Below are 27,741 nucleotides of genomic sequence, written 5' to 3' on the forward strand. Positions count from 1 at the left end.
TGAACCCTGTAGCTGCTTCTGTACGCTGTGTAAATCAGTCTGAATGAATGGACCAATAAAATCACCTTCCTGAAGCTACTTGTCTAACAAGCTGCTCACAAACAAGTGTGGCATCTCTGAAACTACCGCGTCATGGATGGACGGACGGATGGATGGATGGATGGATGATAGATGGATGGATGATAGATGGATGGATGGATGATAGATGGGTAGATGGATGGATGGATGGATAGATAGATGGATGGATGGATGATGGATAGATAGATAGGTAGATGATAGATGGATGGGTAGATGGATGGATGATGGATAGATAGATAGATGGATGGATGATGGATAGATAGATAGATGGATGGATGGATAGATGATGGATGGATAGATGATGGATGGGTAGATGGATGGATGGATAGATGGATGGATGGATGGATGGACGGTAGATGGATGGATGGATGGATGGATAGATAGATAGATGGATAGATGGATGGATGATGGATGGGTAGATGGATGGATGGATAGATAGATGGATGGATGATGGATGGGTAGATGGATGGATGGATAGATAGATGGGTAGATGGATGATAGATGGGTAGATGGATGGATGGATGGATGGATAGATAGATAGATGGATAGATGGATGGATGATGGATGGGTAGATGGATGGATGGATAGATAGATGGATGGATGATGGATGGGTAGATGGATGGATGGATAGATAGATGGATGGGTAGATGGATGGATGGATAGATAGATAGATGGATAGATGGATGGATGATGGATGGGTAGATGGATGGATGGATGGATGGATAGATAGATAGATGGATAGATGGATGGATGATGGATGGGTAGATGGATGGATGGATGGATGGATGGTAGATGGATGGATGATGGATGGGTAGATGGATGGATGGATGGATGGTAGATGGATGGATGGATGGATGGATGGGTAGATGGATAGATGGATGGATGGATGATGGATAGATGGATGGATGGATGATGGATAGATGGGTGGGTAGATGGATAGATGGATGGATGGGTAGATGGATAGATGGATGGATGGGTAGATGGATAGATGGATGGATGGATGATGGATAGATGGGTATATGGATGGATGATGGATAGATGGGTAGATGGATGGATGGATGGGTAGATGGATAGGTAGATGGATGGATGGATGGGTAGATGGATGGATGGATGGGTAGATGGATGGATAGATGGATAGATGGATGGGTAGATGGATGGATAGATGGATGGATGGGTAGATGGATGGATAGATGGATGGGTAGACGGATGGATGGATGGGTAGATGGATGGATGGATGGGTAGATGGATGGACGGGTGGGTAGATGGATGGACGGGTGGGTAGATGGATGGACAGACAGTAAAAACACTCAACCAGAAACCCAGCAGTTATCATTACTGTCACAAAGTACAAAAGCTCCATTTATTCAACTTTGATCATTATAAAAGCTTAAAGTCATTTTTAAGCTTTTACATGGGCTTTTACATGGCCTCCCCCGGGTCAATCCATACTACAGAAGTGTAGTAGCAGTAGTAGTAGGGCAACATGAGCAACCAGCAGAGGGGATTATGGTCTACAATAAAAACGTAAATAATAATCACATATAAATAATATCAATTATTAATTAAATAAAGACTATTTAAGCTTAAATTTTAACTTATAAAATCATTTCTATATAGCACCAAAAAGGGTTCCACTGCTGCCGCTGCCGAGTCAAATAAACACTCCTCTGTACTACAGACTAATACTAGAACAGCAGCAGCACTCAGGAAGCAGGAGTTCATTAACTTTCCTCATGCAAACTCTATGAGAAACACTGTCAGACTGAATTCCATCAGCAATGTGCTCTAGGGGTCAGTTATGAACACTACTCCTCAGCGCAAGTGGGGGAAAGAAAAGAAAAGCAGGTTCTTGTCCTCTCCTTCACGGTTCTAGACAGCGTATTTATTTATACACAACCCAGAACCCAGGACCTTTTTAATATCATGGTATTAAAACCCGGTAAGTTTTATCAGCTGCCTTTAGACCAAGAATGTGAAGAAGAAATAACAGCTTTTTATCTGATGCTCTTTTCTCAGTCAGAGCCACCCACTACTGCAGCAGTCCACCAGCCAAACTGAGACAGAGCACCAATTACCAACCCTTTAAATATAAACCTAAGACAAACCAAACCTGCAATCATGTGCAATTACACTATTTTCCTCTGTGGTACTGCTTTCATATGAGGGATTTATTTATTTATTTAGTGCTGCTTACTGAGCTGATGACATTAGGCCTTTATTCTATATATAAACTGTCCAGGGACTACAGATGAAAAACCTGGCACATTCACACTGATGTGGAAACTAAAATGCTGACTAATGTGAACTGTCTCTGGTAAATCAATCAATCAATAAAACTTATGAAAACTTTCTGTAGAAACCCTCATTCTCTTTTCCAGATATTATGCACATTACATTACATATATATATATTTTTTTTTTCCATGAGTTTGATCCTCCTCTCATGGGCCAATTTATACTACAGAAGGATAGTAGCGGTAGTAGTAGTAGTAGTGGTAGTAATAGTAGTAATAGCAGTAGCGGTGGTGGTAGCAATAGTGGTAGTGGCAGTAGTACCAGTAGTAGTAGTAGTACCAGTAGTAGTAGTAGTAGCAGTAGTAGTAGTAGTGGCAGCAGTAGTAGTAGTAGTAGTGGCAGCAGTAGTAGTAGTAGTGGTGGTGGCAGTAGTAGTAGTAGTAGTAGTAGCAGTAGTAGTAGTTGTGGCAGCAGTAGTAGTAGTAGTGGCAGCAGTAGTAGTAGTAGTAGTAGTAGTAGTGGCAGTAGTAGTCGTGGTGGTAGCAGTAGTGGTAGTGGTGGTGGTAGCAGTAGTAGTAGTGGCAGTAGTAGTGGTAGTGGCAGTAGTACCAGTAGTAGTAGTAGTACCAGTAGTAGCAGTAGTAGTAGTAGTGGCAGCAGTAGTAGTAGTAGTAGTGGCAGCAGTAGTAGTAGTAGTGGTAGTAGCAGTAGTAGTAGTAGTAGTAGTAGTGGCAGTAGTAGTCGTGGTGGTAGCAGTAGTAGTGGTAGTGGCAGTAGTAGTGGTAGTAGTGGCAGTGGCAGTAGTAGTGGTAGTAGTGGCAGTAGTAGTGGTAGTAGTGGCAGTGGCAGTAGTAGTGGTAGTAGTGGTAGTTGCAGTAGTAGTGGCAGTAGTAGTGGTAGCGGTAGTGGCAGTAGTAGTGGTAGTAGTGGCAGTAGTAGTGGTAGTGGCAGTGGCAGTAGTAGTGGTAGTGGCAGTAGTAGTAGTAGTAGTAGTAGCAGTAGTAGTAGTGGCAGTAGTAGTAGTAGTGGTAGTAGTAGTAGCAGTGGCAGTAGTGGTGGTGGTAGCAGTAGTAGTGGCAGTGGCAGTAGTAGTGGTAGTAGTGGCAGTGGCAGTAGTAGTGGTAGTAGTGGCAGTAGTAGTGGTAGTAGTGGCAGTGGCAGTAGTAGTGGTAGTAGTAGTGGTAGTGGTAGTAGCAGTAGTAGTGGTAGTGGCAGTAGTAGTGGTAGTAGTGGCAGTGGCAGTAGTAGTGGTAGTAGTGGCAGTAGTAGTGGTAGTAGTGGCAGTGGCAGTAGTAGTGGTAGTGGCAGTAGTAGTGGTAGTGGCAGTAGTAGTGGTAGTGGCAGTAGTAGTGGTAGTGGTAGCGGTAGTGGCAGTAGTAGTGGTAGTGGCAGTGGCAGTAGTAGTGGTAGTGGCAGTAGTAGTAGTAGTAGTAGCAGTAGTAGTGGTAGTGGTGGCAGAGTAGTAGTAGTAGCAGTGGCAGTAGTAGTGGCAGTAGTAGTAGTAGTGGCAGTAGTGGTAGTAGTGGTAGTGGCAGTAGTAGTGGCAGTAGTGGTAGTAGTAGTGGTAGTGGCAGTAGTAGTAGTAGTAGTAGTGGTAGTGGTGGCAGAGTAGTAGTAGTAGCAGTGGCAGTAGTAGTAGTAGTGGCAGTAGTGGTAGTGGCAGTAGTAGTGGCAGTAGTGGTAGTGGCAGTAGTAGTAGTAGTAGCAGTAGCAGTGGCAGTAGTAGTGGCAGTAGTGGTAGTGGCAGTAGTAGTGGCAGTAGTAGTGGTAGTGGCAGTAGTAGTGGTAGTGGCAGTAGTAGTGGTAGTGGCAGTAGTAGTGGCAGTAGTGGTAGTGGCAGTAGTGGTAGTGGCAGATTACGGTCTACAATATAGATGTATAATATAGCCACTAGCTGTATTAGAAGGTGTATGACTCTCTCTAAATATTAATATAATATATTAATATATTTTTTATTAATATTAATATTTTTCTTTATTGAGTCTTCAAAACATTGTGTATGGTGAATTCAGGTATGATTAGGACCTCATTCTCATGATAACCGACAATCTGCCTCAATTTTGTACTACAATACTTTGGGCATATCGCCCAGCCCAATTTTACAACGGTGAATATCCACTGCCCACTGCGTCCACTGCGTCCCCCCAGGATCAGGCCTTCCCTTTATTATCCCCCCCCCCCCCCGAGTTATGAGTTATCAGGGCCATTCAGGGCGGTCTAAACTAATCCTCCGAGACAGAAGAAGATCATCTCCAGCAGATGTTCAGAAGAAGTACATACAAGGTCAAGTGGCCCGAGCTATATCCACTGTCATCCCTGGGTGGGAGAGGTGGGAGAGGTGGGAGTGTCATGGCACTGTAGACACCATGTGGAGCCACCTGTTGGAGTCAACCACCCCTGAGCCAGCCTGGGTGCCTCTTTCCAACTGCGTCAAAGCCGGACACAGTCTAGAAATCGTTGAGCAGGACAAACCACCTGCTCATCCAGGACACCATCACCTGAAAGCTCACCTTTACTGTATCTACTGTACCTGCACTGTCCTACAGCTGGGCACTGTTCTCTCTGCTGGCCTAGCTTAGCCTAGCCTAGCTTAGTCCAGAACCTCGGAGAAGAGATGTCAGGGTGTTAAATATCAGATATGAGAGTATTTAATAAGGGCAGGGTCCACCCAGAGGATCAGACAGGGCAGATATTGCAGTTTGGGGCAATAGCTCACAGTCACAGGTCCAGGAGTTGTCAGTTAGCTTAGCATAGGTAGCTAGCAAACAAGCTAATAGCTAGCTATCTACAAGGGGTTTCTTCAGACATCACACAACATACAAAGTGTGTATTTGATTATAGGGTCATATTAAAGCTCAGAAATGTCACTTTTACAATTAAAATACTAAATAAAGGTCAAGAAACGTGGTGATCTGAGCTGCCAGGGGTCTAACCAGCGAGCTACGCAGCACCGGAAGCTAGCTGGCTAAGCTAGTGCTGGAGGATGTCAGGAGGAAGAGGAGGAAGAGGAGGAGGAGGAGGAGAGATGAAGGTACTCACCAGTAACACAGCAAAACCACGCTGAACCAAAACACAGTGAACTTGAGCCTCTTCATCATCGTGGTCCAAGAAGCAGCATGACCATCATCATCATCCTCCTCTTCCTCCTCCTCCGGTCTTCTTCCAGCTGGAGATACGAGCTCAGAGAGCCGCGCTAAGAGTCCAGGACTGCTGCTCAGAAGGTGCTACAGCTGGGCGGTGTGTCCGGGGAAGTGGAGCTCTGGCTGCGGCTGTGTGTGTCCGCTGAGCCGGGCTGAGCGGCGGGCTGAGCGGCGGGCTGGGAGGCAGCAGCGCTGGTTACGTGGACAAGTGAAAGCGCCGCGCAGCTCCAGCTGAGCGACCCTCTCCTCCAATCAGATCGCAGCTCGGCAGTGACGTGGGCAGAGCCGCTAGAGCACCTGCTTCCTCCAAAACACCAGAATTAAGCGGAGGGACAGGGTCTCCCCACAGGCCCGCGCAGGACACCAGGGGTTAGGGGGCAAAAGGGCAAATAAATAAATAAATAAATAAATAAATAAATACGCCAGAAATACAGTAGTCAAATGTAATGAAATAGGAATTAATCAATAAAAATAAAAATGAATATGTATTTATAATGTATTCTCTGAACTTTATATTGATATTGAAATATGTCAGGAATACTGTTGTAAAATTGTAAAAAAAAAAAAAAAATCATAAAGAATAAATAAATGAATACATTTAAAAACGTTTTTATAATGAATTCTTTGAACTGTATTTTGTTATTACTAAAATATGTCAGAAATACTGTTGTAAAATTATATATTAAAAAAAACATTTAAATGAAATCATAAAGAATAAATAAATAAATCCATTTTTAAATGTTTTTATAATGACTTCTTTGAACTATTTAGTTTTTATTAAAATATGTGGTGTAAAACAAGTGTAAAATTAAATTAAATATGAATAATAAATAAGTACATCATTTAAACAATGTATTTATATTGTATTCTTTGAACTGTATTTTATTATTAAAATGTCAGAAATAGTTATAAAATGAAACAGAATGGGTGTAAATAAATGTAATGGTTTTATTGTATTGTTATATTCTTAAAACTGTATTCTGTTATTATTAAAATATGGCAGAAATACAGTTGTAAAATTAAGCAAAAATGGGAGTAAATAAATAATTTAAGTATTTATAATGTATACTTTGTACTTTTTGTTATTATTAAAATATGACAGAAATAGTTGTCAAATTAAATGAAATTACTATATAAATAAATAAATGATTTTATTGTATTTATAATGTACTCTTTGTACTGTATTTTGTTATTTTTAAAGTATGTTAGAAATACAGTTGTAAAATTAAACAAAAGTTTAAATAAAGTAAATAAATTATTTGATGTATTTATTTTTCTTTAAACTGTAATTTGTTATTAAAATAATTCAGAAATACAGTTAAACAAAATGGAAGTAAATAAATTATTTTTTATGCATTATTACATCATATATAAAACCTAATGAAATAGGAATATATATATATATATATATTTAAAAATATTAAACAAATTATAATGTATTATTTGAAATGTATTTTGCTGTTATAATTAAAATACATCAGAAATACAGTTGTAAAATTAAACGATATAGGAATGAATAAATCAATAAATAAAGCTGTTTGTCACTTTTTCTGATTCTTTCTTTAAAACCAGTAGAAATGCAATCTTTCTACACTGACTTCCACTGAAAGCTAAGGGTTGTCCTGTAAAGCTTTCATTTTGGATGCTATTATATATGAAGGTAAACAGTCAGACGGGGTTTTGGAAGTTTCATGTTTGGAGGTTTCATTTTTTTATTTTATTTTATTTGCAGTACTGTGCAGAGGTTTTAGCCCCCTGAGCAAATGATATAAAATCATTAACTTCATTCATCTCTAAGAACAGATAAAGCAGGTGAACATAAATCCAGTAGAAAGGAGAAACAAGAGCTTCTCATTCTGAAGAAAGAAAGTAGTGAGATCTTGTCAGTGAGCTAGTCTGAAGAACAGAGCTCGGTTCCTCCAGGGTTCTCCTGGACGCCCCCCTCCCAGTCCAGCACAGCGTGGAGGATGTGTTCAACTCCATCAGCAGCAGCAGCAGCAGCAGCAGCAGCAGCTCACCTGATTTACCATCATTAAGCCCTGATTTACCACCAAACCAGGTGTTGATCTGAGGAGAACTCTAAATAACACTAGACTCCATGAGAGAGGAGAACTTTGGAGATGTTCTAATGATGAACACAGTGATGGAGAACCTCCACCACTTTCTGTAGGAACGTTATTAGCAGCTTCTGACTCTAATTGTCACAGGGGAATAAAACTTAAACATAATAACATTTTAAAAGTAATCTACATTTAAACTGTAATTTGCTACAGTTTAACTCTCTCTCATTCTTCTACCTCATAACTTAGTGAAATTAAATTAAAAAATATTATATAATTATATATATATATAATTTAATTAAATGTCTTTATCCAATACACAGTAATTACACACTAATTAAATAGGCCTTATTAAACAATAGGCCTGTGTTTCTCAAATGGAAGTTACATGAAGAACTGATTACATTATTAATTAATTGATGTATTAATTAATTTATTTATTTAACTAAATTATGGAAGGTCTAAGGTTAAAGTCTAATAAAAGTTTTAAATGGACTAATAACTCTTATTTTTATTAATTTAATTAATTAACTAAGACAAATAATATAATTTTAGAGTCTGGAGTTCAGTTCACTTTTCAGCCTCTTTCACATGGGGTGTATAAAATGTACAACCCTCAAATCAAGCTTTAGCTTTTTATAGCCTGAACTTTACCTTTACCTCCAGTTACTCTCTGTGGTTTCTCTCAACTGCTGCTGATGATTTGCAGTTGGCTGGGTCACGCTGACAGGTCAGCAAACGACTGGAGGGAAATGATTCACTACCTGTTTATTAAATAATAACTGATTTAAAACCACAGCAGATTCTTTAAATAAGGAATAATGTCTTTATTAATGCTAATTAATAAATGTCATTATTATTATTATTATAACAGTGTAAAATATAAATATAAGGAAACTCTTTCAATAACACTGAACACACCGGACCAGAACCCTAAAACTAACTGTACACATGTCCAGTTTCAGGACGGGGCGAGATCGTTGAATTTCAGATGATTTGTTTTTACAAAAGCTGTAAGAGCAGCAGCAGAAACTGGGAATTCAGATGAATCCAGCTGGAGGTAGTGGGGAATGATTGTGGAGTCTAATCTTTGTATGTTTTATTAAATCATATTATTTATTTATTTCACGCAAATCATAACAGATGAATTTTAGGACATCTGCAGGAGATTCTGTATAACAGAGAAAATGAAGAAATATGAGAAATATGAGTCTATTTAACTTTTTTTTAACCATATTAATGAAAATAACTAGCACATTTCATAGTAAATATAACAAATACAACACTATACTACAATATAAAATACTAAAACATGGTCTGGTAGCAACGTTTAGCCAAGTACCTTCAAAAAGGCTTTATTAGATTTTTTTTGTCTAATTAAATGTACTGATATTTATCAGAAAGTTGAGTTTATTTGGAAACCCAGTGTTTTTCTACTTATGTTTTCTTTACTTATTTTATATTCAATTTCTATCCAGTTCCTGTTTCAGTAAACTGTGATAGTCAAAGAAGTATTTTTAATAACATCTTAACACAGAAAGGCTTATTACACAAGTGTGCATTACTCAAGACTCTACAGGGACATCTGTACAAACTGGTGGGGCTTTTCTCTGGTAATAGAAGTTTGTAAAGACACTTTTGGTTGGTTAAATAAGTCAATTTAAGTCAAGTAAAATCCATGAGAGTTTTTTTTAACCATATTAATGAAAATAACTAGCACATTTCAGAGTAAATATAAAAAATACAACACTATACTACAATATAAAATACTTAAACATGGTCTGGTAGCAACGTTTAGCCAAGTACCTTCAAAAAGACATTATTAGATTTAGTTTTTTTTAAGAAAGAACCTGTAAAATGACAAATATCAAAATGTTATCAGCCTTAAAAATATGCCTTTTAAATGCTCATGTCTGCATATGTAGGTAAACAGTCATTTCACTGTCCATCACCAAGCCAAACAACTCTCACGCTGAAAAGACCACATGCCACCAACAGTGTTGAGCACAGGTTTATTGAATTACGTAAAGAATATAGTCACTAATACAGCTCCCTCAAAAGAACCACATTTACAAAAGGGAGGCAAATGTTCCGATTTCCTCCAGTGAACCATATTATTACTCCTTTATATATTTATATATATATATATATTATATATATATGTATATCTATACGCATGTATGTATGTATGTGTGTGTGTGTGTACGTGTAGGTAACACCGTTACTTTGTTGCATATTATATGGATTGATTCTATTACTAGCTTTGGCAATACAGACTTATTCATGCCATTATAATCGTACGAATCAGAATTCGGAGATACGAGATTCGCAGTAACGGACGAGAAGAACAAAAGACAGATTTTCAAGTACCATTGCGTACAAACCAAATCAATCAAGAAATCAAAAGGAGTTAAATCAGCTGCTCGGCTCGGCGGCAGCGCACTAGTATGGACAGAGACCCACAGATACAACACAGCAACTGCCCACTGAAACTGGTACAAATCTAGCTTTACTTCTAAATACACAAATTATTGGATTTTATTATTTTTTTATTGGATTTTTTGTGGGGACACGTCATCGCACATCATATCGTGGAGGAAACCGTGGATTTCGGACAGACGGGATGGTGCGGAACGGGGTGAAAGTCAGTGAAGTTCATGTGAGCGCTCAATGACGCTCTTCTTAAACTTAAAGGACGTTCGGTCTCTCGCTTGCTGTGAACTCGTCTACGAGAGCCCCACCTCCGAGAGCCCCGTCTCCGAGAGCCCCGTCTCCGAGAGGAAACCCGTCCAACTGTGATCATTCTGTAGCTTTAGTCATAAATACACATATATGGCTCATACATGCCACAGGTGCACAGTTACTGTAGAGCACAGAGGAGGCTGGAGATCTGAAGCTGTGGTGGTGGTGGTGGTGGTCATTGCACACTGTTTGGAGCTAAGTGTGTTTGGGGGGGGGGGGGGGGGTGTTCTTGACACACTCGAGTGGCATTGGGGTGAAGGGTGTATATCTAGGCAATGTGAATACGTCTCAGGATTCTCTCCACTACAATACACACACACACACACACACACACACACACACACACGCAAACACACACACAGACTGAATCACGACAGCTAGAGATGAGCTCAAGGGTTCGGCAGCAGCGGGAAGAGCGATCATCAAAGCCAACAAACAAACCAAACTAAAAAAAAAATTAAAAAACTAATCACTAAAGAAACACACCGGCGAAACAAACACCATGCCGACACACAGAACGTGCACACCATGAGTCAACACACAGGACACACACACACACACTCTCTCACACTCACTCACATTTATATATACACACACATACACACTGGTTTACTGTTCATCTAGATGGAGGAAGCAATGCAAGAGCACTCAGACACACCCAAACTCACTCAAGCGCACACACACACACACACACACACACACACACACACTAGGGCTGGTACGATCAATGCCACTGCCATGTCTTCACTGGCTTGCTCATTCCAAGTGGGGCTCGAACCTAGTGACCTAGCTGCTGTGAATAAACTTGGGCCTGAACCTAAATACATGTTTTTTCTATGGCATCAAAGAAGATTGTCCGTGTCTCACATTCACACAGCTCTCACAAACCTGGTTCCTTATATGTGAAACCTACATGGAACCAAAAGCGGTTCCTCTACGGCATCACTACAAGAAGCCTTTACGTTTCAGAGGGCAGTACAGAATGACAAATATATCATCGACATATATCTGACCGTACTTCTCCCCTTTGTCCAGTTCCCATTTCTGGGTTAGGCTTGTGCAGTAAGATCCCTGGAGGTTCTTCAATTTTAAATTGGTGGAGGAACCTCAAGAAAAGGAGCCTCAAGAGGTTCCTCCACGGCTTCATATTGAAAAACCTCCAAAAGGTTTCTCAAGGACCTGGTAGAGCGCAGTTCCCTCACAGATCAGCGAGTCAAGAGACTCAAAGGAGTGTATTCTGAGTGTGCTTCCATTACACACACAGGCCTTAAACAAGCAGGGCAAGTGTGTGAGGCCAGTATGACCAGCAAACGTGGGTCGGTTTATACAGAGTATAGGTATGTGTGTGTGTATGTGTGTGTGTTTTGGCAGTGTTTTAAGGACACACCGTTTGCTGGGGGGAGGGGAGCGATTAGACAAACCAGTGGAATTAATCAAAGCTGCACTTCAAAAGGACACTCACTGGACACTCACCCGGGGGCCGGACCAGGTTACACTGCACTTTCAGCCTTGGAGTGGTGTCGGTACAATGGTGGGAGTTCAATCGCGCAGCCCTAGTGTACACACACACACACACTCACAAACAAGCTCACACACATACTCACTCACACACACGCACAGATCATGCAGTATGCGGAGCATCAGTGCCTCCCTGCGCGTCTCTCGGCTGCGCTGGTTTTCTGAAGGGGTTTCACATTGACAGGTGGAAGGGGAGGAGCCTGTGCGGCAGGACAACTCGGGCCAAGTGCTGCAGGAGGCACAGAGACACACACACGGCACCAACAACGAGCACGGCTAACGGCTAACACGGACACTAGCACTGGAGGGAGGTGGGGTTGGGGGGGGTCCCGTGGTGGGGAGGGGGGGGGGGGGATGAGGAGGTTTAGGAATGATTCGGGGAGTGGATGAGCTAAGACTCGGGCATGCGGGAGCTGAGGGATCGCTAGGAGACGCTGAGCGCTGGCTCTGGAGTTTGAGTGAGGGTCCGGGAGGAAAAGGGGACGGTCTCGCTGCAGGTGCTTAGGGAGGGACCTGCCTAGTGGGGGAGGGAGGGGGTCGGCGGCTGAGACGGACACAAACGCATGCGTGGAAAAGGGGGAGGAGTACCGACAGGGAAGAGCCGGGGAGAGAGGGGGGGAGAGAGAGATAGGGAGGGAGAGAGAGAGAGAGAGAGAGAGAGAGAGAAGGTATTAGTAAGTGTGAGCTGGAAGATCAGTTAGCTGAAGAAGAAAAGTTTAATGGAGCACAAACACCAAGCCCTTCATTTCCACATGAAAATACGCTTTCCTCAATCAGAGCAACCTGAAACAGTCAGGGCTGAATTTTCCAGACACTAACCAGCCATAACATTAACACCACCTCTTTGTTTCTACTCTCAGTGTCCATTATATCAGCTCCACTGACAAAGTACTTTTACATCTGAATATCTTTGCAAAATTCGCGCTAAACCATTCTAACACATTCAACTGCAATCATCTACATGTTTTCAATGTTGATCCAATGTTAGAGTGTTTACTGGATGTATTTAGCAGACGTTTTCAGGCAAGAGTGATTTAACAGTGTTAAACATTAGAAGTCCAGACCAAGTGCTGGTATACTGGTATACCAGTGGCCGGTATGTGTAGGGTGATGCCATCCGTGATGGAAGCTTTGGTCTCACCAGAAAGAATAAAAGACTCCTAGCACCCTCTTGTGGAGAAAACACTTGCATTTTGTCCCCCAGTCTGCCAATGATAGATCTGATGGGCCTTTGAGTACTGACCATTTTTCCACTCAGATTTGAAAGATTTTGTTTAATTTTGGACTGTCTGGAAAATTCACCCCTGGCATGTGTGCAAAATTAGTCCCCAGAAGCTGCTAAAACTGCAAATCTGTCACTGTTAGATAAAACATATATTAAGATACGCAGCATTAGAGTTGGAGAAAGAGCCGAAGATTAAAATGCAGGACAGGAAAACAGACAGAAGACGGCAACTGGAAAGAGTTGCAGTATAAACACTGCAGAGCATCGCTGAAACGGGAGATCAGCGCAGCAACAGTAATGCTGTGGTCACACCAGACTGGTGGAAAAAGCCAATTCATTTGAATTAGGACACAACGCAGGGTTCCTTCGGTTTGCAGGAATACTGCAGTTATGAGTTTACAGTGCTGTGCAAAGGTTTTGGGCACCAAGGCACATTATTTAATAGTGTGAGTTTTGTTTTTTATGTAGAAGCTCCAGATCTCATCAGAACAGATAAAGCAGCTGAACATGAATCCAGTAAAAAGGAGAAACAAGAGCTTCTCATTCTGAAGAAAGAAAGTAGCGAGATCTTGTCGGTGAGCTAGTCTGAAGAACAGAGCTCGGTTCCTCCAGGGTTCTCCTGGACGCCCCCCAGTCCAGCCAGCACAGCGTGGAGGATGTGTTCAACTCCATCAGCAGCAGCAGCAGCAGCAGCTCACCTGATTTACCATCATTAAGCCCTGATTTACCACCAAACCAGGTGTTGATCTGAGGAGAACTCTAAATAATACTAGACTCCATGAGGAGAACTTTGGAGATGTTCTAATGATGAACACAGTGATGGAGAACCACCACCACTTGCTGTAGTTTATTCCAATATACAGATAATAAACACTTACTGCCCAGATAAGCAGCTTTTTATTCTTAGTTTTAGTCACAGGGTTTTACACTGTGTATTACTGTATGTACATGAACTTGAAGGGTGGAAGGGCCCCAGAGCTATAGCATATGGCTCTGTAACTCTATCCGAACTAGTAGATCTTAAAGAATCTGTATCAGAATCTCTAGTTTCACTTTGCCAGTAATCATGCCTGGATGTGGGGAGTGAAATTGAACCCAGTTTCCAATTTAATTTGGTTAATTGGTTGATTTGGTAGCTAATGGGACAATTATGTGTCCCCAATGGGTGATATAGGTTTTATATAAATCTTTATCATTTAAAAGCTGATCACCTGTGGGGTCTTTTTCTTATATTAAAATATTCCTTATTTCTTATATTATATATTAAAATGAGTTTGATTTTCCAAAACATTTAAATTTAGCAAATATGCTAAAAATCCCTAGTTGGGAAAATCCATTTCACAGCACTGTAGACTATATTCCCAACATAGTACATCAGGACCAGCAAACTCATCTTAGTATTGCGCCATCCTGGTGAAGAAAACACTGAGGCAACAGTCTGGGGTGACCGTGGCTTAAGGTTGTGCATGTTAAACATTCACTCCCATGACGGATTTTCAACCGACGTCTCAAAAGGAGGATGAGCTACAGTTTATATTCTGAAACTGCCTGAAAATGTGCAACAGGTTAGCCTAACTAACAGCAGTCACTCTGTCAACAGATTGTCCTCATTGACTATATGAGTCAATTACACTATTTCACACTTGGGGGTTTATACGTTAGAGTCTACACTTGAATGAATCTGGCTTTGGAGAACACTGCTGGTCAGATCTGTTTCCACTGAAAGGAAGATTACAGGTGTTCCACTGCTTACTGAGTGAGTCCAATTACCAAGCAGCTCTGTTCCGCTCAGGACTCAGGATTCGTTTAGGCAGCTCAGCTATACTCGCGGAGAGCTAAGCCAAATACACATACACACACTCCTACTTATCCACTCATGAGGAACACTGCTGCCAACTCTGCTGCCAGAGCTGCTCAACCAAAGAGTGAATTCCAGAGGTGATCAAGGGGCGAAGGCTTTCCACTAAGCCTGATATCTCAGTTTAGCCAGATAAGTCCAGTCTGTCCAATAGAAAAAAGAGCTGAGGGGTGTTCCTATTGGATAATCCTCAGTTTTGAGCTTGAGTTATCTGGTTAACTGAGAAATCCTGCTTGAGTGCTGGTACTAAACAGTAATAAGCATCAACTAAAGATCACATATTGAACATCCTATCACCTGTCTACCATTTAAAACCTTTGGAAATCCTAAGATTTCCACTTTCATTAGTCAAAATATCTCTAAAGCCCTATTCTTATGGGGCTGTTTTAAATGGGAGGTGGAGTAATGTAATTTTACTACAGGAAGTCTGTCAAATTTATGACAATTTTGTGGCCGTGCGTAAAAATGACTGGCATGGCAGGACTTAAATCACTGAGAAGCTCTGGTAATAACTACAGTACCACACCTCCCCATGTAAAACTAGTCCCTTAAATAGAGCTTAAGGCTGATATCAACTCTCAACATGGTCAGAGTGAGCTGCCCTGTTCTTTAAAAAGCGTCCATTGGGTCAACACACTGTGTCCTCTGTGGCACGTTTCTGCATCTTCTTCAATACTTACATCATCTCGGCTCATCTCTGAACGCTGCCTCACTGACCAGAAATGAGCTGCATTCTGAAACAGTAATTACAGTAATTCTGGGGCGAATTGCCCCCAGTATTGCCAATGAACGTTAGAACTCCCAATTAGCTTATTGTGCTTTTTGTTGTTCACCTCACCTTTATAGTGTAAATTATTTATCTAAATTTTTGTGTCTTGCTATCCCTTTCTGCTGTTACACTGGGAATTTCCCCACTGCGGGACTAATAAAGGACTATCTTATCTTATCTTTAGTCAGATTAGTTTGGTCCAACTACCAATCAAAGGGGTGCCAGTGTCACACACACTCACAGTGTGTGATGTGAGAGTGTTTTTTTAGCAGTTCAGCAGCTCCACACTCTACTTTTAGATGCTCGTCTTCAGTGAAGAGCTTAAGATCTGATATCAGATCAGTATCGGTCGATATATCGATACTCAGATTTCAGTAATATCAGTGCCAGCAGGCATCTCGCAAATGCCCTGCAGGAGGTCACTCTCTGTCACAGCTACGCACCTGTGACTGATGTGAAAGCTCACCTAGGAATGCTGGGCGGAGCCCTGTTGGGGCGGTTGGGCACCTGGGGGCTGTCGCCACTGTTGTTGAAGGGTCCCAGAGGTCCTGGGCGGGATGGAGGTGGAGGAGCACCCCGGCCTGCGGGCCTTTGACCCGCTGACATCCGGCGTGGCGCAGTCGGGCTGGGCGGGGGAGACCTGCAGAGCAGAACAGACGAGCTTTAGCTGTACTACAGATTCGGGACATGTTTGGTGTCTTAGGGTTGATTCTTTAGTTTTTGCACTGGAGCTACGAGACTAATGTAGCTAACAGCTGAAAGATCACTCAGGGATTATTAAGCCACTACATATAGACTGAGTTGAGTGTGTTCAGTGTTCAGCTTCCATTACTTCTCAGGTACATTAGCTTTCCTTGTGACTCCAGTGCAAAACTAAAGACTTAAGGTGTCTTGGCTGACTGAACACATATAGAGGCGCTGTTTAAACCCTTTAATTACCATGCATTTTATACTTGGACAGAATCTGGGTCTACTTTGGCCTAATTATGTATCCACTTTACACTGAAATATGTCTCCAGTGTGAACAGATAAGATCTGATTTTGCCTTCCTGAGTAAAAACAACACCGTCAACACCTTGCTTCCTTTGACAGACAGTTTCTCAAAAAGATGGTCCGGCTCAGGAAGTTTCAGTCATAGCTGTTTCTACTGACCATGACTCACCAAAGGAAAGAGGTAATATAACACGGACATGTGTAAATGAACAGGAGCTCAGTATGGTCACCTGCGGCCACCCCCTTGACCGGCCTGCAGCCAAGAGCTGTCCACCGGCGGGGGTAGAGGAGTGGATATAGTGGTGGTGGAGATATCCCCAATGATGGCCAGTGCCTCCTTGAGGGCGTGGTGGGTACGCAACACCTCGTCCCTGCGCTGCACCTGCTCCTGGGACTCGTCCATCAGAGCGTTCTGGTCCCCAGCAGAGTAAAGCTGAGCCAGCAGCTCTGCATTGATGAATTCCTTCACCTGGAGAAGACATGGAACAACCTCTGTGACATTTGCTTTGCCAGAGGTTCCTACTGAGGTCAGCGGTTTACTTATTTAATTTATTTTTAAATGTTTCATTCCATTTTTACACATTTTTAGGGTAAAATCGCAAATTTATTAGTGATTAAACATCCAAAGGTATATATATGGAATGTGTCATTATATATATTATTATATATATATTATTATTATTATTAGAAGAAGAAGTAGTAGTAGAAGTATTATTAGCATTATGGCCACCACACACCACACGAAAATATCTGCCTAACCTTTAGCATAAAAATAACACATTTTATGAGGAGAACTAAGAGCACTAGTAGAAATTAGCATAATTGGGTTCTCCTGGTATTAAATTTAATATTAATCCATTAATGACAGCATTTAAAGCTCGTGGCTGAATTAAGTGTGTTATAAAGAGATATGCCATTTATCCAATAGGCCAAAGTCCATCCTGGCCATTGAGTTTCCCCAAACCTATTTCACACATAGTAAACATGGACCTTACATTATTGATCATAAGGTGCATAATGGTCTTGGGCATGAGATCCCGGATGCACTTGTTGACAATGGCCATGTACGAGTCCACCAGGTTCCGGATGGTCTCCACCTTCCTCTCCAGCTGAGGATCCATAGAGAAGTTCTCTGCGGCGCCAGAGCTCTCACTCTCCACCTGGAGAATAAAGAAACACACACTCAAGGTGTCTCACACTTTACTGACCCACTTTTGCTGCTTAACTATGGGTCTTTACCGAGGGGCCATCCATGAATACCCAGTCACTGGATTTGAACCCACACAAACTCTTCCACAATCATTTTATTAGTATTAGGCTATTAGCCAACTCAATGTAAGGATAGTAAGGATGATCAGCACCATTAGAAAACTGAGGCGCCCTGACTAAGATAATCGCTGGTTCGAATCCCGGTCATGCTGCTAGCCATCGGCAGGATAGGTTACGGATAGGTTACGGATAGGTTGGCAGTCCAAATTGGGGAACCAAATGGGTGAAAATCAGATAACATTTATAGAAAAAAAAAAAAAACTAGAACCATTAAAGTCAGCCGTTAACACAATACTGACAAAAGTATTTGGACAAAACTCTTAATCACTGAATTCAGATGTTTGATTCAGTCTCGTTTTCACAGGTGTATAAAGACAAGCACCTAGTCATATAGTGCAATTAGGTCCTGACAGAAGAACCAACATGAGTCTGTCTCCAGGGGGATGGGATGAGTTTGGCCGGGGTGTTAAAAAGAGATATGTCATTTATCCAATGTGCCAAAGTCCATCCAGGCCATTGAGTTTCCTCATACCTATTTCACACACAGTAAACATGGACCTTACATTATTGATCATAAGGTGCATAATGGTCTTGGGTATGAGATCCCAGATGCACTTGTTGCCATGTAAGAGTCTCCATGAGTTTGGTCGGGGGAAACAAAACATCACTCTGTCCTTCTGACAGACCTACAGACATCCCTGACTGTTAGAAAGAAACAGCAGCAGCAGCAGCTTTGTTCCAGGACTCTAGTAGAGCTTACAGATGACTAGAATCTCACAGTGGGACTGTCAAAGATGAGCTTTATCACAGGTGGGATTTTCTTGGGTCTTTTCTTGGAGCATGTTTTGACATTTGTGGTCTGACCTCACGTCTAATGGTCACAGTTCACCACTGGTGCAAACTCTACCTGAGACAACATGAATATTTTAGTGAGTTCTCCTCATGAACAATAAAGGAAACATGCAGAGTGCAATCAGTGATCATGTTGCATTGTTGATGCACATCCAATATTGAATAATCTTAAAGCCTTTCAGGCGGAGCTAAACTGACTGGATTAGACCTGCTGTGTTTAGCTGTTACTGACCGAAGATTTCTCGGGGTACACTCCAGCGCGCAGGAGGGATGCTCTCCAGCTGTCCACCTCTTCCTGGGTGTTGCAAGCCAGCTCCAGGAAGCGATTGTCCTTGAAGACGTTTCTGAAAAGGAGACGGGGAGAGTATAAAGAGGAATAGTCAACAGCATGACCATTAGAATGTCATGGTTTTATGCTAATATTAGCCAGGCTACCATGTTCATTTACATATGAGCTAAATATTCTTGCTTTGGATATGTGATTTCTTTTTGATGCTCAAGAGAAGTACAGTACAGTCTAATACAATATAAAAATCATATTAATCCACTGTATTAGTGTCAGTACAGCCTTTTACTGATAATTCTGGCCTACCGTTGCTCTGTATTGAAGATGGCAAACATGTGCTTGCTGGACATAAAGCTTTTCTCCACATCCCTGACCTTCAGGTTGTCGAGAGGCAGCATGTACTTCTTCTCTTTCTCCTGTGGGTTAAAAACAAAAGGGCCCAGAATCAGTGATAGGTTTTAAAACCTTGTGCTGATCTATTATGCAGAGCATAATGCAGAACTCCACTGCTTACTAGGTGCAGTTTATTGAACATGTATTTCCAAGTTGATTTTAGCTTGGGATGCACTGCTATACATATTTAATTTATTTATGTATCCTGGCGATAACATCTCGTGCTCATCTAATAGTATATGGTGCTCACCACATAACAAGGGGTGCCCACCTCATAATATCATCAGGTGCTCACCACATTTTTACTATTAAAATAATAATAATAAATAAATAAATACACAATGCTCCTTTAGGGGCTCTGTATACCACATATACCATAAATACAATAAATACAATAATCCAGCCATAACATTAGCACCATATTAAGTAATATTAAGATTTGCTGCCACAACAGATCTGGAAGTTTCTGGTGCTTCTTGGTCCACTTTGGGTCGTTAATACCAGTCAATCAACACATGAATGCCACAGTCTATTTGAGCATACTTCCTGACTATGTGCATTCCTTCATGCCCACAGTTTACCATCTTCTAACGGCTACTTCCAGCAGGATGAACCATGTCCCAAAGCAAAAGCATCTCAAACTGGTTTCATGATTATAACAAGGAGCTTAGTGTTGTTCAGTGTTTGTCCCAATCACCAGATCTGAATCCAGTAGAATGGCTCTTGGGGTGTGGCAGAACGAGAGAAAAGCTCCTGAAAAATCTGCAGGAACTGTGTGACGCAATCCTGTCAACATGGACCAGAACCTCAAAGGAAAGGAATGTGTCCAACAAAGAGTTGGAGCTGTTTTGAGAGCAGAGGGAGGCCCCGGTCCAGTTTCAGTATAATTATTATATATATAAAAAATTCTGTGCTTGAGGAGTGTATATAAATATCATACCTGATACACAATTATTATCCAGCTCAATGCTGGAGGGCTTTATACCCCTCTAGGTCCAGTTCTACTGCCAAACCCTCTCTACAGGGACTGGACTGTAGCTGTGAGGATGCACGTTTTCACATCTGCAACTTAAAGTAGCCGAAGGCATTCATTAGAAGGGGTGTCCACAAACATTTGGACATTTAGTGTACCTACATACAGATTCAGATGCAGCACTAGATACAGGCATAGTGAAGAGGCTGAGAACTCCATCTAGACGCATACATTAATAAACACTGCTCCCATCTCAGAAAGCTGAAAGCTGAGCTCCTCAAATCGAATTCTCCCTCTGTTTCAACTATAAACACAGCAGAGCAAAATAAGATAAATAAAAGGCAAAGATGGATGGAGGTATGTAAACAGAGAGAGAGAGAGAGAGAGAGAGAGAGAGAGCACATATGGAAGGCATTAGAACTGCTGTGGTTGAGGAACACCATTGTTTCCCCTCCCTGAATTTTACCGGGGGGTGGTTGTTCTGTGGGCTCAGGTCGACCCCACAAAATTTACAGACCTGGAGAGGACGAGGATCACCAGAGCTCAGACCAGGGATGAGGCAGATCTGGCTGCCCTGAGAAACGCAAAGCAACGTGCCATTTACTCGAGTAAAGACGTCTCTGAGGCGACTCTGCAGAAACGATTCATACAAGAGACTGAACCCCAATCCTCTCCTCCTCCTCCTCCTCCTCCTCTTTATTTATTTCTCACATACCCCCCCATTCCACAGGGCCTCACTTCCTGCCTCCAGCTTCTCTTTAGGGTGGGGGGCGAGGGGGCATTATAAGAGAGAGCAAAAACGAGTGAGAGATATTCTAACCTGAATTTGAGAGAGAGAGAGAGAGAGAGAGAGAGAGAGAGAGAGAAAAGGAAAGGCACATAAAGAGAGACACAGGGAGAGAGAAGGAGAGAAAGAAGGGAGAGAGAGCGTGCAAGAGTGAGACTGGGAGAGAGAGGGAGAGAGATATTAAATGACAGCCTGGCATTAACTCTAAACATCTGGTTGTACTTAACAGCAGAAAGAGAGAGAGAGAGAGAGAGAGAGAGTGAGCGAGCGAGCTAGAGTGAGGAGGAGTAGGAGTGAGCTGGAGAGTGGAGTGATAGACCAGCTCCACAATACTACTCCACTACGCATCTAGAAAGCAGTCGAGAGACGAGAGGGCCAGCGATCTGACCCCGGAGGGTCGGGGCAGGGCGAGGTTACGGCCAAAAGCGAGCGCATGGCTCCGATCGAGCGTCCTTCGTCCCGCCACTGGAAGGACCCCGAATGTCCTTCTCCCATATAAGGAGGCGAGGGTCCCTCCCTCTTTGACTTTCTTCTCTTTTTTTTCCCCCCTGTAATATCTCTTCCATGAAAGCACGCCCCAAATTCCCCGCGGTCGTCTGAAGCAAATGTGCCACGTCAAGGCTGGACAGCGCTCGCAGGACCCCGATGGACGAGGAGCGGCTCTGGGGGAGCAAAACACAAACAAGCAAGAGAAGAAACAAACAATCAAACTGTTTGGGCGGCGAGGAAAGACAAAGCTGGACGTTCCCCTCTTCGGCCGTCTGAAAAGAAAGGAGTACTGGCTTCTTCTTCTGAGATGAGGAGGAGGAGGAGGAGGAGGGAGGACGAAGGAGACGCGTCCTTCCCGACAGCGCTCTGCCGCTCTCCTGCTCCGTCTGCCCAGTGTTCAGACTACCTGTTCATGGATATGGCAGTGTACAGTAGTCTGCACATTGGTTAGATTGGGCCTGGATGCGCAACTGTCAGGCGCTGAGCGCGAATCCGCGAGTCCTGCAAAGCAGAGGACGTATGTGGCTTCACTGAGGCTCTTCTGGTGTGTCTAAACTGTACGTCCAAACTTTCACAGCTCTCTTTTACGCTACGTCCTGTTGGAGGGTTCGCTCTGCAAGTTACATTTTGAAAAAGGCAAGAAAGGCAAGAAAGGCTGTAAACGAGGCGTTCTGAGACTCTGTGATTGAGCTGCTGGTCAGTCCAGTTGTTGTTTAAAGAGAAAAGAAGTCTAAATAATTAAATATTAAAAATAAAATGAAGTCTCAAATAATCTAAATAAATAAATAAAATAAATAAATAAATAAAATAAATAAAACCACCCAGGCCTCTAGCTCAGAATACCCGCTGGCTCGCATGGCGCCAATCAACTGTTCAGAAAAAGTGCAGGAATGCTGCGGTTTCTGAAACGTCCGAGAGCTTAGCCAACTTTACAGCCAACCCAAACACACTGCAATTTGACTGCGATCAAAGAACTGCGCTTCGGTCTGAAGGATGGCTTGTTTTGAGCGTTCAGACAATGTAAAGCCACATTCAGAGCAGGGCTACCAACGTCCAAACTGAACGCGGTCAACGCTTAAAAAGCAGCACTTGAAACCGGGGATAGCAGCGCAGGCCCCAGCTATGATTCTTAAATCTTTCCATAATTCCCTTAAAGTGTCTCCTCAGCACGCCAGGAATGCGCAGGAACCCTAACAAACAGCCATTTGTAGACCAATAACTCTGCAGCCACAGATTTCCTGTCTGCTCTACGACAATCCTTAATTCCAGCCTCGGCTCTCGGCGCTCTGCGGACGGCATTGCTCAACTCGTGTCCGCCTTCGGACGCCATCCATCCTGCCTCGCTTTATTATGAACCGTCAGGGAAAAATAGGGTGTGTGTGTGTGTGTGTGTTCGGCCTGAGCGCAGCTTGTGCGTGCGAGTCGGTATGTCTTTCTAACAGAGGAGCTGTGAGGTTCTAGTGCAACTTCTCCACTCTCGTTATGAGGCTGCTTCATTAGTTCGGTATGCATCATTCTAGAAACACCCGGACTTCAGAGGTTTGCTCGCAGCCTGGCTCTTCTCTCCGCCGCTTTTAATCAGAATTAGAATCCGATTTATCAGCCAAGTATGTTCAAACACACGCAAGGAATTAGTTTCCGGCTGTTAGCGTCAACATACAGATACTTTACATATAATTTACAGACAATATACAGAGAACGATAGTATACACAGTATGCACAAACTATACCAGGACATTTCTATACAGTGCTATTTACAGAACAGCAGTATGCAGCACTACACAGATTAAATATTGTGAGTAATGGTGCAGTAATGCAGTGACTGTAGGATAAGAGTGATAATAATAGTGCATCAGTAATATCTAAGGCCGATACCTAATGATGGTGATCAGCTGTTGATGATGGTGATAGTCTGAGGGTAGAAACTGTTGCTGTGCCTGACAGTCTTAGTGGACATAGTTCTGTAGTTCTGAGTAATGAGGTTGTGACCAGGGTACGAGGGGGCCGTAATGATTAGGCACACTGATGAGCACGCAGTCCGCAACTTTGGTACTTAGACATGCTGATCACATAGTAAAAACGGCGTTGGTAAGATCGGACGATGGCTCTGAGGGTGTTCTGAGGGCTCTGTGAGAGGCTGAAGTTGATTGTAAAGGAATATGGGGTAGCGAGAAAAGTAAAAACCTCCAGAACGGCAGCTTTACAGGAGAAGTATAAAAACAACTTCTTATTCTGGGGAAACTGAGATACAAGGTTTATGATATACTTCATGCAACTATGCTAACATTGCTAAAATTGCCACACTTGAAACGTGCAATGATGAAATCTAGACATGTAGACATCTAATATTTCTCATTTTGAGATTGTGGTACTGCTGGGAAATGAATCTAAATGAATCAAAACCAACATCCAGAGTCTCTAAGCAACGTGATCTTGCCCATGGCAATTATTTTAATTATTATTTTTTAATTCTGTTAGTAGTTGTGTCCATGTGCTTCCATGTGGCAGACTGGACGGGGAAACACTGAACCAACTGAGCAACTCAAGCATCTTCTATAATCGTTAATTTATCAGAATCGAGGTAAACTTTTGAATTAATCGTGATGCTGATTTGATATCACCCAGCACCAGATTGTGGAAAAACTGACTCTTAACTTTAGTGAAACTCTTTTGGGTGCTATATAGAACCTCTTCAAAACCAAAAGGTTTTCCACTACTGTAAAGAACACTTTAACCAGGCAAAGAATTATCCGAGAACCCTAATGGTTCTTTAAGTTATTAAAGTGTTCCCATATTAACCACAGTCTTTACCAAATGACCACTGTGCACTATTTGCTCTAAGGGAAGTATTTTATAACATTGGTGTTATAAAATATTGTTGCTCATTTCAGGAAACAGTGCAGATCATTTATTTTAGAAATGATTTCACGAAGTAAAGTAAAACAGGCGAAAAAGCGAAATGGCCAATGGAATAAAACACTTGAATAAGAAAACTTTCTTGTGTTTAAATCAGTAGAAAGTACACAAATAAACTTCAATATTTTTTTAAATATGTACACAACAATCTCTGAATGAAAATAAAATAAAATGGTCACTGACAAACCAAAACATATTCTAAAAAAAAATGCAACTTTAATATAGGGTGATAGGGTGAAAATGTTATATCACAATATTTAAAGACAGTTGGTCAGTGTTCTTTAAGCACTGTTGATATTCATGATATTTTTCTGAGCATATACGGTATATCACAATAACCTTTTATCATGATACAATAAAATCATTTTGTCCAAATCTGCTATTATGATCTTAAACTTAAGGTAAATTCTTTTGATCCATTCTTTACAAAACACATCTGTCAAAAAAATGACAGAAATTGAGACTTCAGGGTTTATTATACCAGCAGTACCTGATTGGCTATATTAATGATTTCTCCTCATAAGACAGCGCTACTGGCTGAACAAAACCTTGTATCTCTATTTGAAAGCTCCTGCTGCTCGATACGATGTCTGAAACTTTTATAATGTGTGGACCAACAGAAATGGTTACAGGCCATTTATATCAACTAACTCTGATAGTTAGGAGTTTTTCTCCTTTCTTTTGTAGTCACCAGGATTTGCCAGTGTGGAGATACGAGGTATTGACCAGACAGTGATGACACGGTGATGGCTTATGCAAAAGTAGAGCCTCCTTTGGTGAAACTATACGATCTTTTGTCAACTTTCTACTTTAACTTTAAAGCAACATTATTCAAAACTTGTTATTTTTTAGCTCCTGGGCTCCCTCTACAGCAGGGAAGTGTAATTTGTGCTTTGAGCCACCCCTAAAGGACACGCTTCACACATGCACTTGTGGACAAGCTGAGAGATACAGAACTGAAAGGCAGAGAAGCATGTGGGCTGAGGTGGTAGAGCAATACTACAGGATTTGACACTAATATGACTCGGGTTACGCAGCGTCCTGTAGCGTTATGTAGTTTTCGCGAGAGATGTCCAGCTCGTTACACCAAAGTTACATAGTCTGCACTGCGATGGTGGCGGCGCTACACTTCTAATACAGGTCAGGGAAGCATCAACATGATTTTAAAGCTGCAATTTAAGATACAACGTTACAGAACGTTGCTTTAAGGAAACAAACAAATGTAAAAAGCACATTTCAGAGCACAGAGCATCTATTTATTTTCCTAGTGTATTTAAATGCGGCATTACTTTTGCAGAAGGGTGTGGGGGTGGTGCTTTAGAATTAAGTGGGAAGTGTATAGAGAAGGGTGAAGTAGTCCTGTGCAGTAATGACTCTGGCAGCTGGATGCATTTGGTTCAGGTCTCTAAACCAAGTGAAATCGGGCTCACTATCTCAGGCTTTTGGCTGACTGGGTCCTTGTGCTGGCTTACACTGATTTTAAGGGCGTTTGCTGAGAGTCTGAGAGTAGTGTGAGGATGGTGGACTCAGTTTCGTCACACGGGGGCGGATGTGGAAACTGCAGGGCTGTGCAGGATTTGCTTGGAGCAAAAATGATTGGCTGCTGCTGTTTTGACAAAAAAAGCTCTCAACTTTCCGGCCAAGAATGTGTGAGCTCAGAGCGACTGCCAGTTAACACACAGCGAGTGTGTGTGTGTGTGTGTGTGTGTGTGTGTGTGTGTGTTTTTAAATCAGGGCATGTTGTTGGGTGTTTGGTGAACGCAATGGTTGAATTGCATGTGTCTGTTGGGTCACTGACAGGGTCAGTGTCAGCAGTGGTCAGTGGCTGGAGTTATAGTAGATACTAGAGTCTTACCTTCAGTCAACTGAAACTGAGGCAGTATGTGAGTGGGTTTAAGTGTGTGTGCCAAAGCATGTGTGCTGGTTTGACTTGGGGCAGCTCCAGCTGTGTCAAAGACCCCAACCAAATGCCTTAATTCCCAAATGGGATTAGAAGGCAGCGAGAGAGAGAGAGAGAGAGAGAGAGAGAGAGAGAGAGAGAGAGTGAGTGAGAGAGAGAGAGCGAGCGAAAAAGTCCAGAAAAGTCATCTCCAGTTTGGTGAGAAGTTAAGCTTGTGCACAATATAGACAAAATAAGTGCAAAGTAAGTAGACGGGAAGAGGCGTACCCTCAAACCTTCAACACCGCTGCACTTAATGCTCACATTCCAAAGCCTGGTGCTCAAGTTACTCCGTCAACATTAAATATTACTAAGTGACATCGGCTCCAAAGTGCAATAAACCCAGATCAAATGGACCTTAATACAGTAGGTTAACGAGATCATATCATGCAAAACTACATTCACATTGACTTTTCCAAATAAAAGAGCATAATGGCATCTATAAACTCTGTCAAATTTCAAAACAGTGCTCCCTCCTTAGCCCAGATATTTCGAAACCAAGCAGCAGAAGCAACCAGTTTCAAATTCAGTGCGTTTTTAAAGTCAAGAAGGTCCAAGAAAAGAACTTTGAACCGCTGAAGGCCGGAGGGGAGGACATTTCTGACTTATCTCTACGATTCATCTTAAAGTTATAAAGACTGTTTTAGCTTGGGCTGCTTTCTGAATGAGGCACAATTAGGGCTGGGCGAAATGGTAAAAATACTACATTACAATATTTAAAGACTTAAATACACAATATTACAAAATACATGACTAAAAACATCAGTAGCGGCAGATTCTTATAAACTACAGTTCAGATCCTCTCTGTACTGAATCCAGTGATTTCTACTCAACACCTGCTGCTCTACATCTAATGAACCCTTCAGTCTAATTACACTGTTAGTAATGAAACCTGCAGCTGATCAGTGTTTATTAAGCACTGACAGTCTCCTCTATATGATTAGAGAAGCTTATTGTTATCATAATAACTAAATTTATCACGATATGCTAAAATATCGTCATATTGCCCAGAGCAGATTCAAAATTCTGACGCTGGCCTACAAAGCCAAGACTGGACCAGCCAGCCCCTCCGTACTTGATGGTGATGGTCAAAAGCCGATCTGCATCGAGAGCCCTTCCAGCTTCAAGTACGGCTCGGCTCGACCCGCCATCCTTTAAGATCCACGGAAGACGAGCGTCCAGACTTTTTTCTGTCCTGTACTGAAGTGGTGGAACGAGCT

At 42.1% G+C, this 27,741-nt stretch overlaps 2 protein-coding genes across 9 annotated transcripts in view; both read right to left on the reverse strand.

The window, feature by feature from the left end:
* The window catches only part of LOC140561945 (SUN domain-containing ossification factor-like), a 28,194-nt gene extending 22,257 nt beyond the window's left edge, over positions 1-5,937 (reverse strand). For 7 of the 8 annotated variants that reach the window (XM_072687231.1, XM_072687230.1, XM_072687226.1 and 4 more), the window contains exon 1: positions 5,352-5,937. In XM_072687231.1, the coding sequence (XP_072543332.1) occupies positions 5,352-5,410 (59 nt within the window). In that variant the 5' untranslated portion in view covers positions 5,411-5,937. The remainder of the gene's footprint in view (positions 1-5,351) is intronic. The other variant, XM_072687229.1, reaches the window with a different exon arrangement.
* A 3,573-nt stretch (positions 5,938-9,510) lies between these two features.
* The window catches only part of LOC140561948 (dynamin-3-like), a 47,765-nt gene continuing 29,534 nt past the window's right edge, over positions 9,511-27,741 (reverse strand). Inside the window, exons 16-21 of the mRNA XM_072687234.1 lie at positions 19,331-19,440; positions 18,971-19,082; positions 17,613-17,777; positions 16,848-17,086; positions 16,091-16,264; positions 9,511-12,316 (exon numbers count right to left, since the gene is read on the reverse strand). Of these exons, the coding sequence (XP_072543335.1) occupies positions 12,274-12,316; positions 16,091-16,264; positions 16,848-17,086; positions 17,613-17,777; positions 18,971-19,082; positions 19,331-19,440 (843 nt within the window). The 3' untranslated portion in view covers positions 9,511-12,273. The remainder of the gene's footprint in view (positions 12,317-16,090; positions 16,265-16,847; positions 17,087-17,612; positions 17,778-18,970; positions 19,083-19,330; positions 19,441-27,741) is intronic.

The sequence above is a fragment of the Salminus brasiliensis genome, chromosome 9 (assembly GCF_030463535.1).
Source record: "Salminus brasiliensis chromosome 9, fSalBra1.hap2, whole genome shotgun sequence".
In the NCBI taxonomy this organism is placed as follows: domain Eukaryota; kingdom Metazoa; phylum Chordata; class Actinopteri; order Characiformes; family Bryconidae; genus Salminus; species Salminus brasiliensis.